The following is a 17,621-nucleotide window of genomic DNA, read 5'->3' as shown; positions in this document are numbered from 1 at the left end:
TGGTTCTCAGGGTTCTCAATTAAAAGGATGTTACCAGCTGCATATTTGACACTGTGGCGACAAGAGGTACTGACCTCTCTTCCAACTTTGCTGCCTGTATTTTCCTAACCTTAGTTGGGCAATAGAAAAGTCAGGTGAGACTGCAGGGATCAATTGTAGATCAGGCACCACTGGTTGGCTTCTATTGCAAGCATGTTTTCTTGCTCAGATCTCTGAAGCCAAGGGTGTAGCAGGGCATTTTGAGCTTTTTTTTTTTTTTTCCTGTTTCCTATTCTGCCTGAATAGATGAGTATTAATTGAAGATTATATTTGACATGACTTAAAGACTTTTATTTAAGTTATAACTCTCTCCAGGAGTCTGGCTTAATTTAGCTTTCTTTAGGATTTGTCTGATGCTTATAGTATTTCTTGAAAGAGACTCATAACTAATTTATCTTCCACTGAGGGAAACCTCATCAGTGTAAAGACTATCCCACGTGTGTAGCCCAGAAGTCTAGACAGTTCCTAAAACCACTTGGTAGTTGATAATACAGTGGACAGCACTGTTAGCTGGTTTAAATCAGCATAGTTATGCTGTCTTCATGAAGCAATACCAGTTCATACCTGTCAAAGTTCTGGACTCACAGGCAAGTAAATAGATTCATGAATCTAATCACAATTATTGAGGCATAAATATTATAGAGGAATTAACTTAATGGGGTCGCTCTGGATTTGTTTAGGAATGAATGATATTAAAATCTGGCCCAGAATGAATCACTGTTGGCAAGTGATTAGATGATTATCAAAAGCTTAATTTGTTGTTCTCAAAGACCTCCCCTAGTCTACCTTTGTGTATTGTATTAAAAGTCTTAAGAAAGACAGTCTGCTGGCACATACTGCCATGAATCTATGCAAACTCACACCAGCAAAGATCATGTTCTTTATCACTGATTTACAGAAGCACTTCAAGGTTGGAGCTTAAACATTTTTGATAGTTTGTTGCGGTGTTCTTTAAATATATTATGTCTGCATTACATTTATATACATATATATCATATATATGGCATGTAAGGTAACTGGCACTGCCTCAGTCTGGTGGCAGAGTACACATTAGAGGTGTGTTCATTCTGATTTCATTCTTTCTTTCTTTTTTTTTTTCTTCCCCCAGGAAACTGCTAAATAGTAGTCCCTTTTGCATATTGATACTATTCTAGTCTGAGAATGCCACTTTAATTAAAATATAGTGGCCATATTTCTGCTTTCAAAGCTTACAGCAAACTGATGGCAGGCCTTAGAATTTATGCAAGGATATATTTTTTTAACCTATATGATTACACTTGTGAATTACTTCTATATCAATACTGCAAGCATCTGAGGTACTATAAGGTTGCTCAGCTAGTTTTATGGTATAATTTGCCAGTGATCTTCTGTAACAGCTTGGCAAATCCCCTCTCTATGGCTGATCCCTGGGGAAGTGGCTGGAAGGGGGAAATAGTGGTGAGGGCATCCCTGAGCTCCTCCTGTGGCCTCTTGAGCAAACACAGCTGCAAAAGCATCTTTAGCACAGTGTTGGATGTAAGAACAGGACAGGGACAATGTGGTGGTGCTCCACCTTTGCATCCCCATCTGCAATTAATAAAAAATATTCTTCAACCAATATTTGGGCCTGGGCTTTCTGAATTTCAGTCAAATGCCTTTGAAGAAGGGAGCTTGCTCCTTCAATGTAGGGATGTGGAATGAAGCAATTTCCACCAAGGACAATTTTAATTTTTTTTTTTTTTCTTTAGAAAAGGACATTTGAGAGTACATTTTAATCGTAATTGCATACCACAGGGTTGAGTTTGAAAGAGAGTCAGCATATTAACTATTTCCAGTGATAGCTGGTGATCCAGTTTTCCACAAAGAATCATTTTGGATCAAAGCACATTTCTAGAACAGCCTTTTTAGATATCCTGAGCTGTGACCTAGCTCCACTCTGAAAGGCATTGCAAAGCATGCATACGAATGGCAGAAGGCTGGTGGGGAGTGCCTGTGAGCCCGTGTCAAGTGCTAAAAATAACAATAGACAAGGCACAACCTGCAATTGTGGGGGATCTGTTTGTCTTTTGTTCTGCACTACACTTGCAACATAATTAATGCTATTTTCCCTGTAGAATCTGGATTTATTTTATTTTTTATTATTTTTTACTCATTAGCAAATGATTTCTGACTGTGATCAGCTCAGCTCACAGGTGTTGGAGCATCTCTAGCAATTCTGCTTCTGACATTTCACTGCCTATCTCAAGCTGGAAGTTCCATACAAAATGGCAGAAGCTTTATTTTGAGGGTGGCAGCACACTGGAATAGGCTGTCCAGAGAGGTTATGGTGTCTCCTTCCCTGGAGATACAGGAAATACACCTGAATGCTTTCCTGTGTAACCTACTGTACGGAACCTGTCTTAACAGAAGGGCAATGGACTTGCTGATGCCTGGAAGTCCCTTCCAACCCTTGTGATTCTGTGATCAATTTTTGTGCTAGCTGTTAAATAGGAGATAAACTGGAGAAGGGGCCTGCATGCAGGTTTAGCTCTCAAGAGGAAAGGAATTGTAATTATGTTTGTATTCACTGCAGTCATTTCCCCAGAGCTGCAGAAACAGGTCAGCCATAACTGATGGAAAAACTTTAAAATTCAAAATTAATGCAAGAACTGTAGAGAGCTCAGCTGGCAAGGGCACTGTTAAATGGTCCCAGCCCTTTTACATGGGGGATCTCCTGCTTATTCCAAAGTTTTTCCTCCATACTTCAGCTTGATCTGGCATACAGAGGTATTGGGTAAGCTAAGTTACTCTGTGTTCATGGATGGGCATGGTGCTTGTGCACATGCAGTTTCTTTGCAGGTTTGGTTGCATTGACACTTTTTTGGCGGCTATCAAAGTTGTGGATTTTCCTCAATCTTGGCATGGATGAAAAAGGGCTGAGTGACTACTGCTGCTACTGGACATCCTTTCTTCCCCTGCCTCATTTCGAATACAAGAACAAAATTTCTTAGTAATGAATGAATAATATGCATGAGCATATCACCATATGTCGAAAAAAAATCCACCCATCCATGATAGTCCAGACTGCTCTGCCTCCCGATTGTCGCAGTGTGGTGGGTTTCTGAGAAGGAAATTCTGCCTGCACCAGTTCAGCAATCCAGGTTTATCTTTGTATTTCTGCTTTGTACTATCGATTTCATTTCTACAGTCTGTTTTTAAGCAGCATGCATACAAATGTTAACATTTTTTCCAAGCCAGAGTGTTTTAAAGACATTTTTTGAAAAGGACACCAATTGTCATTCCTCAATAATATTTTGTTGTGTCATATTTTTAGTATGGAATTTCAACGTTTTAGTTTAAAAAGTTGTATGTATATAATACACATATATATATATATATATGTATATTTAATTAAATGGGAGACTCAATATCAGGTTTAAAAAAAAAACACGTGAGCATTAAGGATGCAGGAAGGCTCTGGAAAATGCTTCCTCACTGTTGTGAACAATCTCATTCAGGAAGAATCTCATCTCATTCCTGTGGGCTCCCCAATGGAAAGACAGTGTGAAATGGGTGAGAATACCTGACCCAAAAAGTGGTAGTTCTGTTTTGCAGAGGGACTGCTTCCTGAGTGGTGCAGTTGACACAATAGAAGGAAGGGACAGCATCCAGAGGGACCTGGACAGGCTCGAAAAGTGGGCACATGAGAATCTAATGGGGTTCAACAAGCCCAAGTGCAAAGTATTGCACTTGGGTCAAGACAATCCCAGATATGAGTGCAGACTGGGAGAAGAATTCATTGAGAGCAGCTCTGTAGAAAAGGACTCGGGGATCCTGATGGATGAAAACCTGAATTTGAGCCAGTAGTGTGCTTCATCAGCCCAGAAGACCAACAGTATCCTGGGCTGCATCAACACAGGGGTGGCAGCAGGAAGAGGGAGGGGATTTTCTTTCTGCTCTGCCCTTGTGAGACCCCACCTGGATTACAGTGTCCAAGCTTGGGGCCCCCAGCACAAGAAGGATGTGGAATGAGACATTACTGTGGCCTTCCAGTACTTGAAGGGAGCTTAAAAGCAGGAAAGGAACCTACCTTTTACACAGTCTGATAGTGACAAGACAAGGGTGAACATGGCTTTAAACTAAAAGTGGAGAGATTTAGGTTAGATGTTAGAAGGAAATTCTTTACTCAGAGGGCAGTGAGGCCCTGGCACTGCTGCCCAGAGCTGTGGGTGCCCCATCCTTGGAGGTGCTCCAGGCCAGTTGGATGGGACCTCGGCAGCCCTGTCCATGGCAGGGGACTGGAACTAAATGATCTTTATGGACCCCTCCAACCTAAGCCATTCAGTGATTCTGTACGCCAAGAGCTCACTCAGATTCCCAGTGACTTTGAAGGGCACCAGAAGAGGCCACTAGTTTTCTTGGCAGCCCCATTCTCTGTGAAACAGAAGTAATGAAAGCCCTTGGAAAGCTGCACTTTTCTGGAGGGGCACAGTAGACTCTGTGATCTGTTGCATCAAACTGTTCAGCAACAGGAGCCAGCCAAACTAGCTCTTTTCTGCGCCTTTACTGCATAAGTGCCTCGCAGTATAAAAGTCTGCAGTCCTAAAGACTTATGCTTATGGTGTCAGAAAATGAGTTCTACTTTGCACTACTTAGATTGGGTTAATACAAGTTTTTCTTGTGAAGTATGTTTAACTTCAAAGCGAACTATTTTGTAAAGAAACCTAGAAACAGAGCTTCGAGCTCTGCAACAATTAGATATTCTTCTTGCCGCCCACTGGAAAGATGAATGTCATGGTTTTTGTCTGTTTAACACCTAATAATCTAAAGTGACTTGTACAGTCAGCTGAAAAGAGATCACATGGCAGTGTTAGCAAATTATTTCCTTAATCTGATAATCTGTTGAGACATCCGTGAGTTGCACAGATTGCACTAATTACAGAGGGTTCAAAGTGATCATTAGTGTACTTTGCCCCATAGTAGACATCCTTTATTGCTAAAACAGAATAAAATAAATAAATAAATCAGGCATTATCACAGATACATATGGCTAAAATGGACAAAACATAATTAAACATTTAATGTGGTGATTAAAATATTCCCAGGATTTGTAGCACTTGTTAAGCTGTTTTCATTGGGAAACCCATGCTGTATAGTCACAAGCTTAATTTACTGAACCACTTAAGGCATGACTGTAACCAATTTAAGGAGGCTTTTAAGTTGTCTGATTTTTTCCTGTAAGTATCAACTAATTGTGTCTCTGGCCATACAATACACATTCCAACTTCCACCATCAGTAGGAGTTTAACATTGAGGTGCCTGGACTCACGGGAGCTCAGTGGCACCAATCTCAGTGCCTTGGCTCCTACTGACATCCTTCCTAGCATGGCTAGGTGAGATAACTCAAGTGCACAGAGCTTGTCAGTAGTACTTCAAGAGCACTCCAAAGTAAAAAAAAAAAAAAAACCACAAAAAAAAAAACAAAAAACCCCCCACAAAATTAAGAGTTAAAAATAAAATAAATAGCCCTAACAGTCTGTGGAAAAACAAATTAGAGAAAAGGAACATACTTTTCCAAAGCAGAATGTAGTAGTAGTGGGTAATGGGTAGTTAGAGGTACTGGTACAGTTTCTGCTGATCTACTTCTGAGTTAAACTGCTGGATACACCTGGCTATTTACAGAATTTCTCTGACAATATTTATGATGTATTTCAAGTGTGTAAGTCATTTCTGGAACAAAGCACATTATCTGTACGGGTGCTGTCTGTTTCGATATAAATAACATCTTTTCTTCCGTATTCAGTGACAGTTCTACTGCCATTGTTCAGGAAATAAAAAATATACATAGATAACAAAATATGTTCTGTAATATTTTTCTTGTCAAGACAAACTGATGAGAAAAATATTTGGTTAGTTTCAATTCTTTTCCTTAAAAGGGATACATAATACAAGAAGCAATAATATGCATACATAAAGGCAAACAGAAGAAACTACTTTCTATTTAGGTCCATTTATTATTTCTCATTCATTTTAGTGCCAGGGAAGCAGAGATGTAATAGATGAGAAGAACTTGTCAGGTTGTGCAGTCTGTTTCTCAATAATGTTGTGCTATTGCCTATAACCTGTGTTTGGGCTTGATGAGCAATATGGTATCACCACTGTAGAAAGCATTTCCTAAGACAGCTTTGTGTCGTGTACGTGCCAAGTAATTCTGTGGGTTTTGGGGGGAACTGCTTTGATGCAGAACAGTAGAAATTCACATTCTCTTGATTAATTTCTCTTTGGAAACACCATATTGCTTCTCCTGTGGGTCTGCAGCAAATACTGGTTTATTTAGGAGGGGGGGGGGCAGGAGGAGCTACCCCTACTTTGTAATTTTATAAAGGGCACAACTATAATTTCCTGGGATAACTGTAATTTCCTGGGGTGTATTGAATACATCTAGCTCTTTCTTTGTCATAGTCATCCACAGGCAGGGACACGTCTAAACCTAAAGGCTCATATACTGTCCCTGTAATAAACCAACTGTACTATTTTAATGTTAAGCTCCTGTTATCCTCACTGACATTTCTATACAACAAGAAACTGCATTTTGCACAAGCTAAAACCTTTTAGCTTCTCTTGGGATACATACACTGCATGCCTCTCACTTGTAGTTAAACAAGTGAGAAGATTACAAAGCACCTGATGGAATAATATTGGATTTTATATTTATGGAGGCAAGTCATGTAGCTGGATCTCGACCCAATGCTTGTTGAAGAAATGAAGATTTTGATGAGTTCAACCTGCAGCTCTCTTTGATATTAATGGGAAACAGTTCAAAAGAAATGCAGACTCTCACACAGTTATTGTACGTTGCTTTACCAGACAGTGAAGCTAAAGACAAAAAGTTCCTTGGATTCTCATGCATAACCACAGATGTTTTATGGCCCTGGTTTTCAGAATTGCACACAGTTAGTACAGTACTTTGAGAATGGTTTACATCCTTACTGAAGCAATCTGAACTTACCTCCTTGCTCATCCAACATAACCAAAGTCCTGATACCAGCATCTTTACTCTACATTCCAATAGTGGTAGCAAGGTAAGGAGAGGAGGGAGAGAAGAAAGAGAGAGAGAGAAAGAGAGATCAGTGAGGGAACACTCAGTCCTAGGTACGGGACATAGGAAGACAAAAGGAAAACAGTGAAAAGAATGACAAGGTCATAAGGGCCTGGCAGCACTGTCCAAAGCCCTTACATGACTGAGCACTGTAAAGGAAACCATATATTCTTAGTTGTGCCACCAGCATTTTAGGATTTCCTGGGGTGCTGAACTACTGCAGGAAACACAAAGTCCCAGACCTTGAGATTACAGAAATCACTTTATTCAAGAGTCATTTCTAAAAAGAGTGTTTGTTTCAAAGTTCTCTGCAGTGGGAGAAGGGAAGAAGGGGGTTTTGAAACTGCAGATGTTTTTTCATCCCACAGGAGAGATAGATGACACACAAACATATGTGGTAATAAGACACAGTGATTTGTATATCACTCTTGCAACACAGAAGTCAGAAAGCTTTCCTAATTAGGAAATGCATTTTAAGTTAGGGTAGCATTTATTGAGATTTACTCATATAATTTGGCTCCAAGATCTAATAGATAAGCCAACCCGCACCTTTAGTATCCATTAATGGACTTTGTTTTGAGTTTGAAGGCAAGATTCTTAAAACGCATCAGCACTGATCCTATCTCCTGCAGGGGTTAATGGGAGTCTTTCGATTGCCTTTGCTGTGAGTGGGATTTGGGCAAAGCTGAGCACATCAGAGCTCCTTCCTGCCTGAACCAGCAGCAGAACACCTTTCACCAATGCAGTTTTTGCATGCATTATCACCACTCTGTGTTGTGATCAAGTGCCTCAAGTTTCTGGGTGCTGTGATACAAAGCTATATCATAGATTAGACTAGTTCCTTTTTAATTATAATGGGGAAACTAGCTCTATTCTGCTTAAAGCAGTGATAATGTCTGTGAATAATTAATAGCCTGAACAATATCCTTAATGTTGCGTTTCAGTAACAGATGCAGTAAGTCCCCTGCGGCCTGTCAGCTTGCCAGAGGAGTTACCTGAATATGTGCAGCAGTAATTTAACTGCTTCCATGAAATTAAAGCTCCCCATGCCCCTGGGAAGCAGACAGAACTGGTAGCATTGATTTTGTAGGAGCCAGAGGAAATGCAGTTACTTGAGCATGATTGTCCTGACTGTCCTTTAGGGGTTTTTTAGGCTGTCCTCTCTCCCATCAAGACACATCAAGAGTTTCATGTTGTCCTTCCTCCCCCCTGCCCTGCTGACTGTCATCACTCGTCTTTTTGTCCAGGAGCAGTGATGTCTCTCCGGCCATCAGCTCTGCACTGCATGTTTGCAGGGTGCTCCCAGTGTGTCAGCAGCACGCTGCGTACCTTGGCTCAGCTACAAGCCTACCTAAAGCATTCGGGCCGGCTGGATGGTACAGCTGCTGTGCTTCTGTGCTTGGCTTCAAGAGGGACTCTGCTTGGTTCAGGAGGGAGATAAGATGCCTCTTTTTGCACTCTCATCTGCCTCCCTCCTCACTGCCATTCTTGATTTTAATGTCTGTTTCACTGTAGAAACTGGGGAAAACATCAGATGTGCACAGCCTGATTCACCTCCCCTTGTTTAATCCCTGTGTAAATTGCTATGAGGAGAAAAGTCTCTTGCCCAACAGTCTTCAAGGCCTACTTGCCCTTGGGTCAGTGACCTGTCAGCTACTGCTGCTGCTCTCTCTCCCTTCTTGCTTGTACCACCTTGCTTGAGTGCCAGCCTTTAGAAACTTAGAATCCAAGGGTCATCTTAGACTTGCCTATTTAGAAGAAGGAAGCTGCCATTAATAAGCTTAAATTTTCTGTGGGACAAGCAAGTGTCAGATCTGCTAAGCACTGGATTGTTACTGTGCTCTCTCTACTCTCTTGGTACCCAAGGGTGGCTTACCTGGAATTATTTGTATGTACTTCAACAAAACATACATTGTGCGAACATGAAGAGGCTGCTTAGGACCTGAGTTAGACTCTTGGGTTTGAGTAAATACAGTGCAGTCAGACGTAGGGCTTTTCTAAATTTTAAACTTAGAAAATCTGCAACTGATAGTGTGATAGTTCTTGGCCCTCAGTGAGTCAAACATAACAAGGCTGAGAAATGTTTGATGTTCCTTAACCCTCTGACCTTCTGTTTCTTCAGATTTTGAGATCTAAGCAAACTGCTTTTATGTGGTTAAGATGTCCAGTGACCAGAACAAGACCTACGCTGAAAGAGGAATACAGCAATTAGAATCTACAGTTTGTATTTCAAATTAAATACTCACAAAGAGCAAAGGAGGTGCAGTTTTCTTGTACTTACCTGACCATCGATGCCATTTAATTTTATTAGGCAATACTCTTTCCCTTAAGAATACTCTTTCCCTGTAGCTCAGTCTGCCACAGCATTAATACTAATGTGAAAATATTAAGGGTGTGCATTGAATATACTTCTCTGCATCTAACCATCTGCATCTTCTAACCCAAAACATACTGAAGCTAATAAAAAGATGCTCACTGACAAAGATAAGAGGTGATTCAGACATCAAGTGACAATCTCCTCCTGTTCCAAGTTTTGGTTAAGCATTAATTGTCAGCTTTTTCACAAAAATTTAACTGTGTACAGCCAGTTTAAAAAAAGTATATAAAATTGCATTCATGCATTTAAAAAAGAGCCAGACTTGTGATCTGTCTTTTAAATACCTCAGAACCAAGCATGTCTGTGATACAGAAGTATTTGAAAATGTGCTCGTCATCCAGATGTCTGAGCAGGACAAAAACCCTCTCAGTATCTGACCCTCAGTGAAAGCAGACTGAGGCATCTGTAGAAGCCACAAATCCTCTTTGTTTAAGGGAAGATAGAGGAAAAAAGGTGGCACGCAGGTGTACTTGGTGCTAAAGGAAAGACCTCCCAAACACAGAAAATATTGGCATTTCCTGCACTATAACTGCCCCAGAAACTCCCCTTAGCCTGAGTGGGAGCAGATGTCAGCAGACGCACTTGAACTGGTTGCTGAGGGAGCATGTAGCAGGAGGTGACTAAAGCTGTGTTTGCCCGTTATCAGCGTGTATCATGTTTTACAGCAACTGATCATAAAACCTTGGCAACAAGTTCCTGGCAGAGCCATTGTCACTGGGGTAGGAGCTGTGTGCTGGTGCTGTAATTTTCTGGTCCAGAGTGCCCAAGAAAGGCTCCCACTCGTGTACAATGCTTCCCAACACCAGTGGGATCCTAAGTGGTAAGCCATGAATGAGCAGAAGTAGCAAGATCTGTGGTGTTACAAAAAGGTGTCCTTATAGTATGCTTTCCCCAGAATTAGGGCATTTCTGTCTTCTGTGCAATGAAGGAATTTTTTAAGACCTCCAATCCTTGCATAGGCAATCCTCCATTTAGTTTATGGCAAAATAAGAATTCTCAAAAAACAGGGTGCTTAAAGGTAGTTCAGGCCAGAGAAAAGAAAAGTACACCTTTGACAGAGCCCTATGGAGTTCACGGAGTACATGCCACTTGAAGCCAGCTTTCAAAAGCCTTCTCTCTCAGGTTTAGTTTTGATTTTCTTTGTCTCCTTGTTGCACTCGAGAGAAGAATTTGAACTGTTGGATTTTGTCTCGGTACAGCAAACATCTCGCACCCTTGTTCTTCAGAAGTAAATGGCACAGCGTGAATTCCTTTTGTTGAGCCATTAAACTGACAGCTTTGGAGTTTCTCTGCTTACCCATATAACAGGTACACCACAGATGGTAAAACATAGAATCTTTCCCACGCAGCCCTCGAACGTACTCAGCCCTGACTCTAGGAGTGGGCAAGTCAGCCTGCCTGTCCTCCCAGACTGTGATTTCCATGGAGACTGATGTGTGTTACCAAATCTTCTGCAAAGCAAAGGGGCATGCAGACCTGGCAAACTTTGCACACAGGGTGACCCCTTCATAGCAGGAGGCCATCACTTTCCACTTCTAAAAATTAATTGCATTAGAAGAAATAGCGCCATATAGACCCCATAAAGTTCATGAAAGTCAATGACCTTTAAATTTTTGTTAACACTATTTGGCTCAAGGTAAACCAACAAGAAGGTGGTTTGAGTTCAGCTTTAACATGCTTTCTGTGAAGCACATACCCAGGTTCTCCACTGGACTGCAATCTAAGGTACTGATCAGAAAGCCAGAATATATGAATTTAAAACTGTGGGCTTACTTGAACTCCTAGATATCACCCTACAGTAGTCTGCTTCAGTGAAGCCAGTTTAACAGCATAATTTGGATCCCTGTTGCAGTCATAATTATATATTATCCTCCGTCCTCAATAACAGCTTTATAAAACTTTTAAATATTAGGGTCTCAATCAAAGCCTTTTAAATTCATCTACTAGATGTTCAGTGGGATTTGACAGCACTGTGGAGAAATGCATTGCTGTATTATTTCTTATTATTACTGCTACGAGATTGAGTTTCCCAAGGAAGGGAGTTGGAAGGACATCTCACAGGGCCCACTAGTCCCTCCAGAAATACAATGTGTCACGTCCTGTCCTTAGCCATTACGAAAAACAGCTACTGTAGCAGTGACTAAGCCCCAAGTATGATTCTCATAATGATAAACAGGAGTAAAGTATCAGATAGAGAACTGGAATCACTAGAAATCCCTTCTTCTGCATTTCAAGGAGTAGCCTGAAAAGAGCATGTACACTCTCAGTTATGTGAAGAATACATAATCTTCCACTTCAATGAAGAGTTTTGCTTTAATTGATACGGATTTTAGAGTTTGTTTTGAAAAAAATAATATAGATAATTATATACCAGGACAGACTGATGTAGCTAGCAGTTCCCAGAGATACTAAAGAGAAATGTCAACCCCCTAAAGACAAAAATGTGGTCAAAGAAACATTTTTAGTCATCTGTAGTAAAGCATTTCCTCAGCTCCTGCTCCAGGTTCACTGTCACCCCATTAATGCTGTAATGTCTCTCTGTGCCTGATTAAGGAGCCATGTTACCTCTCAGAGCCTGTTAATTCACCCTGGGGCTCAGAATCTAAGCTGATAGGAATCTGCATGTAACTGCCCTTCGAATCACATGTTCCTGGTTTTCTTCTAGCTCAATGACCCTGGCTCTGAGTGCTCTCCAGATGATTTACACAGACCCTGCTACAGGTTTAGTTCTACCTAGTAAATGCTGACACCAAAATTATGAATCACCTTCCCCTGTGCCAGATATGTATTTCTGTGGAATTATACAGATTAAAACTCCTGTCTGTGTAAAACCATTCCAGTAGTTAATGATGTCAAGGGGATTTTTTCAAATCAGCTTTGACAAGCTTTGAATGAAACTCTAAATTAATAGATTTTTTTTAAAATTCTTTTGTCATTAATTAAGGAGCATTTGACTCTGGTATTAATATCACGGGAAACTCACTACCCAGTCACAAATGAAGGAAGCTCAGTGTCCTCATTAGAGATGCATCTTGATTTTATTGAACTTCCTTAACTTACCATTTCAGCTTTGATATACTGGTAAACTTGATCCTAACCCCACAGCATGTAGGAGGAGAAAACAGATCTGGATTTGAATGTTCAGAACAACCCTCTTGTATTAAGTTGTTGCTGAGTGCTTTCTTGCTGTGCTTTCTACAGTACTGATCTTGACATTCATATCCTTGCAGTGTCAAAGCTAGAAACCATTTTTTTCTTCCACCCTACAATGACTGATTTTCTTTAAAGGTGATAATAGTTCCACTGGAATATGATAATGGTCTCACATTTTATTGTACTGCATTATTTCTTCATTTCATGAAGTTGCCTCAAAGATAAAAAGCTTAAACAAGAAAATAATAGGAGTGTCAGTTACAAATTACATTTTAGTCTTACTCTCCTGCCTAAGTTCATTTCTATTTTATATTTTGGCCTGAACATTGCATAGCTACGTCATAAAATGCTGGTATTTTTAGCGCTGCGTAACTGAGTGGGTCCAATGGCCATTGGTTAGTATAGATGTACATATGTGCTGCGTGGCTATGCTGAGCACTGCAGAGCAAACTGGTCTTTGTAATCTACTATGCCAGTAGTAGCTGCCTTCAAACAAAGCATTGGCCAGTTCATAATGTCCACTCACCACTTCTTGCTTCCCCTGTTGTGCTAGAACAGAAACAATCAGCTCCTTGAAAAGCTGGGTTATAGAAACAAGCAGTAACAGACTCGGTCCTTCAGCAAGGAGAATAGCTCCATTTCCTTCTCTGACATTCCCTGGGAAGAGCACCAGAGCTTTGTCTTCAAACTCAGCTTTATTCTGCTTGGGCAAGGAGGGCATAGAGTCCTTGTGAACATCAGTTTTGTCCCTTGTCTTATGACCTCTGTTTCAGCACTGTGCTGCCATAGAGCTTCCCAGAGTTGACAACACTTCTCTTTCTCTAGAGTTTGTTCTGTATTTTCCCAGTATCTAATAGATTGGAGCCAATCATGACAGGAATACATATATATGTGCGTAGGAATAATGTTTAAAGTGGAGATATCCTGTTCCCTAGTAGGTAATGGATTTTCTGTATAAAAAGAATATAGTAAGCATTCTTTCACTGACAACAAATATTTTCTATCTCTACTCACTAGACAGGTTCTGCTAAGCAAGTGAGTCTAATTGGATCTTTTTTATTAAATCAGAGCAGTACAAGTTCAATTTCTAAGACACTCACCATTTGTCTTCTCAGTCTAAAATCTTTCACTCCCTAAATGCTGCATTTTTTGAAATGTACTTAAGAAGTGGTGTTAGAGTAACCAGCAGTAGTTCAGACCACAGAAGAATGTTAAAGGTCTTTTTTTGTCACATTAGTGAAAATAATATTCAGTTCATTGTGCAAGAATTCCCTTGACTACTTAAACTAGCTCTAAAAATTCTGTATTTGCATAGGAAAATATCGCTGCGTCTGAATAAAGGCAGGTCTGGAGAGAGCTCTCCCAAGCAGTGAGAGAGCATGTGAGCTCTTCCAAGAAGCAGTAGAATCCTACGTAAACTCATTGGTAAATTCAGCATCCCAGTTCTCCTCCTGCTTTGCCATTTGCCATGATTCAATACTGAAATTTCAGTAGCATTCACAGTATGCTCGTTCAGTATGTTAGGAAAACTCAAGCAGTGCATAGGTCATGCAAATACGGCTCAGAAGAGACAGGACTGATATTTACTGATGGTGTGGCCCTGGGCAAATCACTTCCCTTTCCTGTGCCTCTCTTCCTTCCCACTCATCATCTGCCTCATCTGTTTAGATCCCAGGCATTTTGGGGCAGCAGGCTCTCCCGTCTTGTGTTTGTGGAGGTACCCATATAAAACTCTCGTGTGTATTAGTGAACTGCACCCAGCCCTGAGGTGACATAAAGAGATGGTTAGAAATAGCATGTCCAGAGAATGACCAGGGAAAAGGGACAAATTGCTCACAAGATAAGCGTGTGTTTTGGCTACAAGAGGCCCAGATCTGAAGTGTTTGTGCAGAAGCAATGATGGCTATGCTCAGTGACCCATCTGCCATCTATCTGTGCACAGAAATTGAATTTTGTCTCCACTGGACTCCATTGATTGTCACAGTCCTGACTGATTTCAACACTGTGAAGCCTACGGCTGGGTTTGTGCTTGTTCCTGAACATGGGACTTGATGTCATGTTCCACCCACTGTGTCTGCTGGAGACTCCTCCAGTTGTCAGGAGTACTGGGACTGTCAGTACTGATGACCCTGATTAAAAATGTCACCAGCTCCAGAGTCACAGCTCAAATGGTGTCTGAAAATAACATGGCCTGGCAGGCAGGAGCAAAGTTTTCCACCACCTGATGCCTGATCGCTGTAAGTAACCTGGGCTGAGTTTGGTAGTGCCCATCTTTTAAATCCCTTCATTACGAAGAGGCTGAAATGAGCATGAATTACTTTTTTCCTTCTTGCACCTTCTTTCCAGGTGGGTGCAAGCTGTGTTAGCAGTGGGAGCTGAGCCCAAGTTTCCTTCCCCTGCACTGTGGAAAAACAGAGAACGTTCTTCTCCAGAGCTGTCAGTTTAAGACATCTCAGAGCCTTGAAAGCCTAATCAATGTTTCAGGGATGCATAAAGTGGTACTTAAATGCTGTGGTGACTGATACTCTATAAATAGCTGCAAGTGTTTATGTAGCAGGAGGTACTTGGAGAGGACAGGGCAAGCAGGCGGAGGGTCTTTCTCACCTTCCCTTTGCAGTGTTTCAGCAAGGACATTGGAGCGGTGCTGGCATGAGGCTGAGGAGCTCTTCAGCAAACTCAGCTGTTTGTCCCTCACTCAGGTCACCTTCAGAGGCCGTTTCCTTGGCTTATCTCAAGCAGGCTATCTCAATGAGTTCTCAGATATGGGCAAAACACCGTGCCTCAGCAGCTGGTCTGCAGTTTGACGCTTGGCAACTGAGGCATGGTGTCTCAAATGACCCTTGTGCCCAGGGAAGGATAAGGAAGAACAGAGCAGCTTATAAAGCTGTGGCCATGCCCTAGCAATGTGAGTAAGGTAAAAAATACCCCCAGTGTGTCAGGCTCTCCATCACCTTCCCTCACAACAGAAGCACAAATAAAATGCTGATCCTTACCTCTTCAACAAGCTGCAGCATTCGACGTGTACTCTCAAGGGACTGAAAAAAGCAGAGTAAAAAGTAACTTAGGTTTGGCAAAGCATAGTTCCCACCACTAACTTTTGGGCTCATGCTGACAATATGCTCCAGTGCTCTTTGCCTTTATTTCAAATCAGGACTTCAGCAGGGGACTGGTGGTCTCTTCATCTTCCATGCTCTGGGACAGCTTACTGATGCCACAGCTCCCGCTGCATCTGCCCAGAGCAGCCCTAAAGCTTGTACTCCCTGTGCCTGTGTGGTGCAGCAGTGGTGCTGAGAACAGCTGATGTTCCACTTTAAAAATAAAATCGGTGGGTTTCTGCTCAGACCTTTCAGAGACCTAAATGGTGACATTTAATATTGCATAGATTTGGCAAATTGAAGGAATCCTAAGACAGTATTACACTGCTGATTTTTGCTTGAAGGTCAGTCAAGCTGATGGACGCCCTAACGCCTAAACCAAGCTCACAGTCTATAAATATCTTAATCTAGACTACCTAGTCTGGACTAAACATAACATGAAACTGTACCACAATTCATTTCTTTCCCAATTCTACCTTCGGTGTAAAGCAGATGGAAAATGCCATCAGCCCTAGAAATCCTTTGTCAGATCAGCTTATATTTCTGGCCATGCCTCCCACTTAACCCCAAACCCAAGTTTCCTCTGTAGCTATCAGTCTCACTTCATCTGCAAGCTGGTCGGCACGCCGCTGCATTTCTTCCAACTCATTGCGCATGTCCGCGTCTTCCGCCATTTTAGCTGTGGGTGTGTTTGTGGAAGCTGCAGATCAAGGATTTCTGCTCAGCTGCCTGCAAGCCTGGAAGACAGTGAAAAGGGAAAGAAGCAGTGAGGGTAGGCTCCCTGAAGCATTGAAATGCACTTAAATGTCAGTCACCCAGAAGTCCTTTTGTAACATGAATGCCTTCACCCAACCTCTTTCATTCTGGACAGTAATTCCTATGCAGTACAGAGTGCACAAGATTTTTCAAGGTAATGTCTTAATCCTGTAGTATTAATCACTCTTTAGGAGAAAGGATTTATTCTTGTCATGTTAATTGAAGAAAAGTGAATCCTTCCTTTATTCTTAACAATGCAAATGCTATACACATCACAGCTGAACAGTCAGGAGGCATTATTCATATCGGAAGTGGTCTTGGCACCCAATTATTCTTTCCTAGAATTCAAATTCGTAATGTGAAGGAGGCCAATGTCAAGTTTATGCCCCTCAAATCCTAAATTTAACTGTATTGCTTGGAGGGCTGTATGCTCAGCTAATGAATCTCTAATAAAGTTAAATACAACGAAACTTTTGTATCAGCAATGACTTGTCCAAGCTGCTCTAGTTTAGACTCCAAAATAATATTTACAGCTAGGCTGGGTGAAGTCATCTACCTGGTAGGATCTTTCATTTCAAGTGAAAAGGCTACAGGAGTTAATAGTGCTGTCATCTTCCCCCCAGGTTCTCATCTTGGTTATCCCTCTCAATACCGATCAGCAGCATTGAGCTCCTCCTAACCAGAGATCAGGATGCAACCTACTAATCCTCATTTGGTTAGGGCTTCTTTTTTGTTATAAATTCAAGCTAGCTCTGATGACTGAGCATGACTTGATTAAGAAAGGCGGGTCTTCCTACCATCTGTCAGGTCTTTATAACAACAACACTGGCTTATTTCTCTGCTCGATTCAAGCGTGGCACATTGCAAATTGCTGCTCACTGAATGTTAGATTTGTTCATTGCAGGTGCAGAAGAGATGGAAAGTTGTGGGGGACTGAGAATATACAGCCATAAAGCACATGGTATCATGCTCAATTACAGAAAGACAACAAAAGGAGCCCTTTCAGTAAATCTTCTCTAGGAAAGCAAAATCCCAGAGGCTATTTTCTGTTCTTTCTCTGCATTATGTACAACCCTTATAAAGCAAGGGAGAACTTGGCTCTGAAATTTCAACAATAATAACTTAGTTTAAAAGCGAGTTATTT

At 41.3% G+C, this 17,621-nt stretch overlaps 1 protein-coding gene across 2 annotated transcripts in view; it reads right to left on the bottom strand.

The window, feature by feature from the left end:
- SNAP25 (synaptosome associated protein 25) overlaps nt 1–17,621 on the bottom strand; it is a 66,142-nt gene that overhangs the window by 14,464 nt on the left and 34,057 nt on the right. For both annotated transcript variants that reach the window (XM_048938321.1, XM_048938319.1), the window contains exons 2-4: nt 16,324–16,458; nt 15,620–15,661; nt 7,007–7,055 (exon numbers count right to left, since the gene is read on the bottom strand). In XM_048938321.1, coding sequence (XP_048794278.1) covers nt 7,007–7,055; nt 15,620–15,661; nt 16,324–16,395 — 163 coding nt within the window. In that variant the 5' untranslated portion in view covers nt 16,396–16,458. The remainder of the gene's footprint in view (nt 1–7,006; nt 7,056–15,619; nt 15,662–16,323; nt 16,459–17,621) is intronic.

Source organism: Lagopus muta, chromosome 2 (genome assembly GCF_023343835.1).
Source record: "Lagopus muta isolate bLagMut1 chromosome 2, bLagMut1 primary, whole genome shotgun sequence".
Lineage (NCBI taxonomy): Eukaryota > Metazoa > Chordata > Aves > Galliformes > Phasianidae > Lagopus > Lagopus muta.
This window is presented reverse-complemented; position numbering and strand designations above follow the sequence as displayed.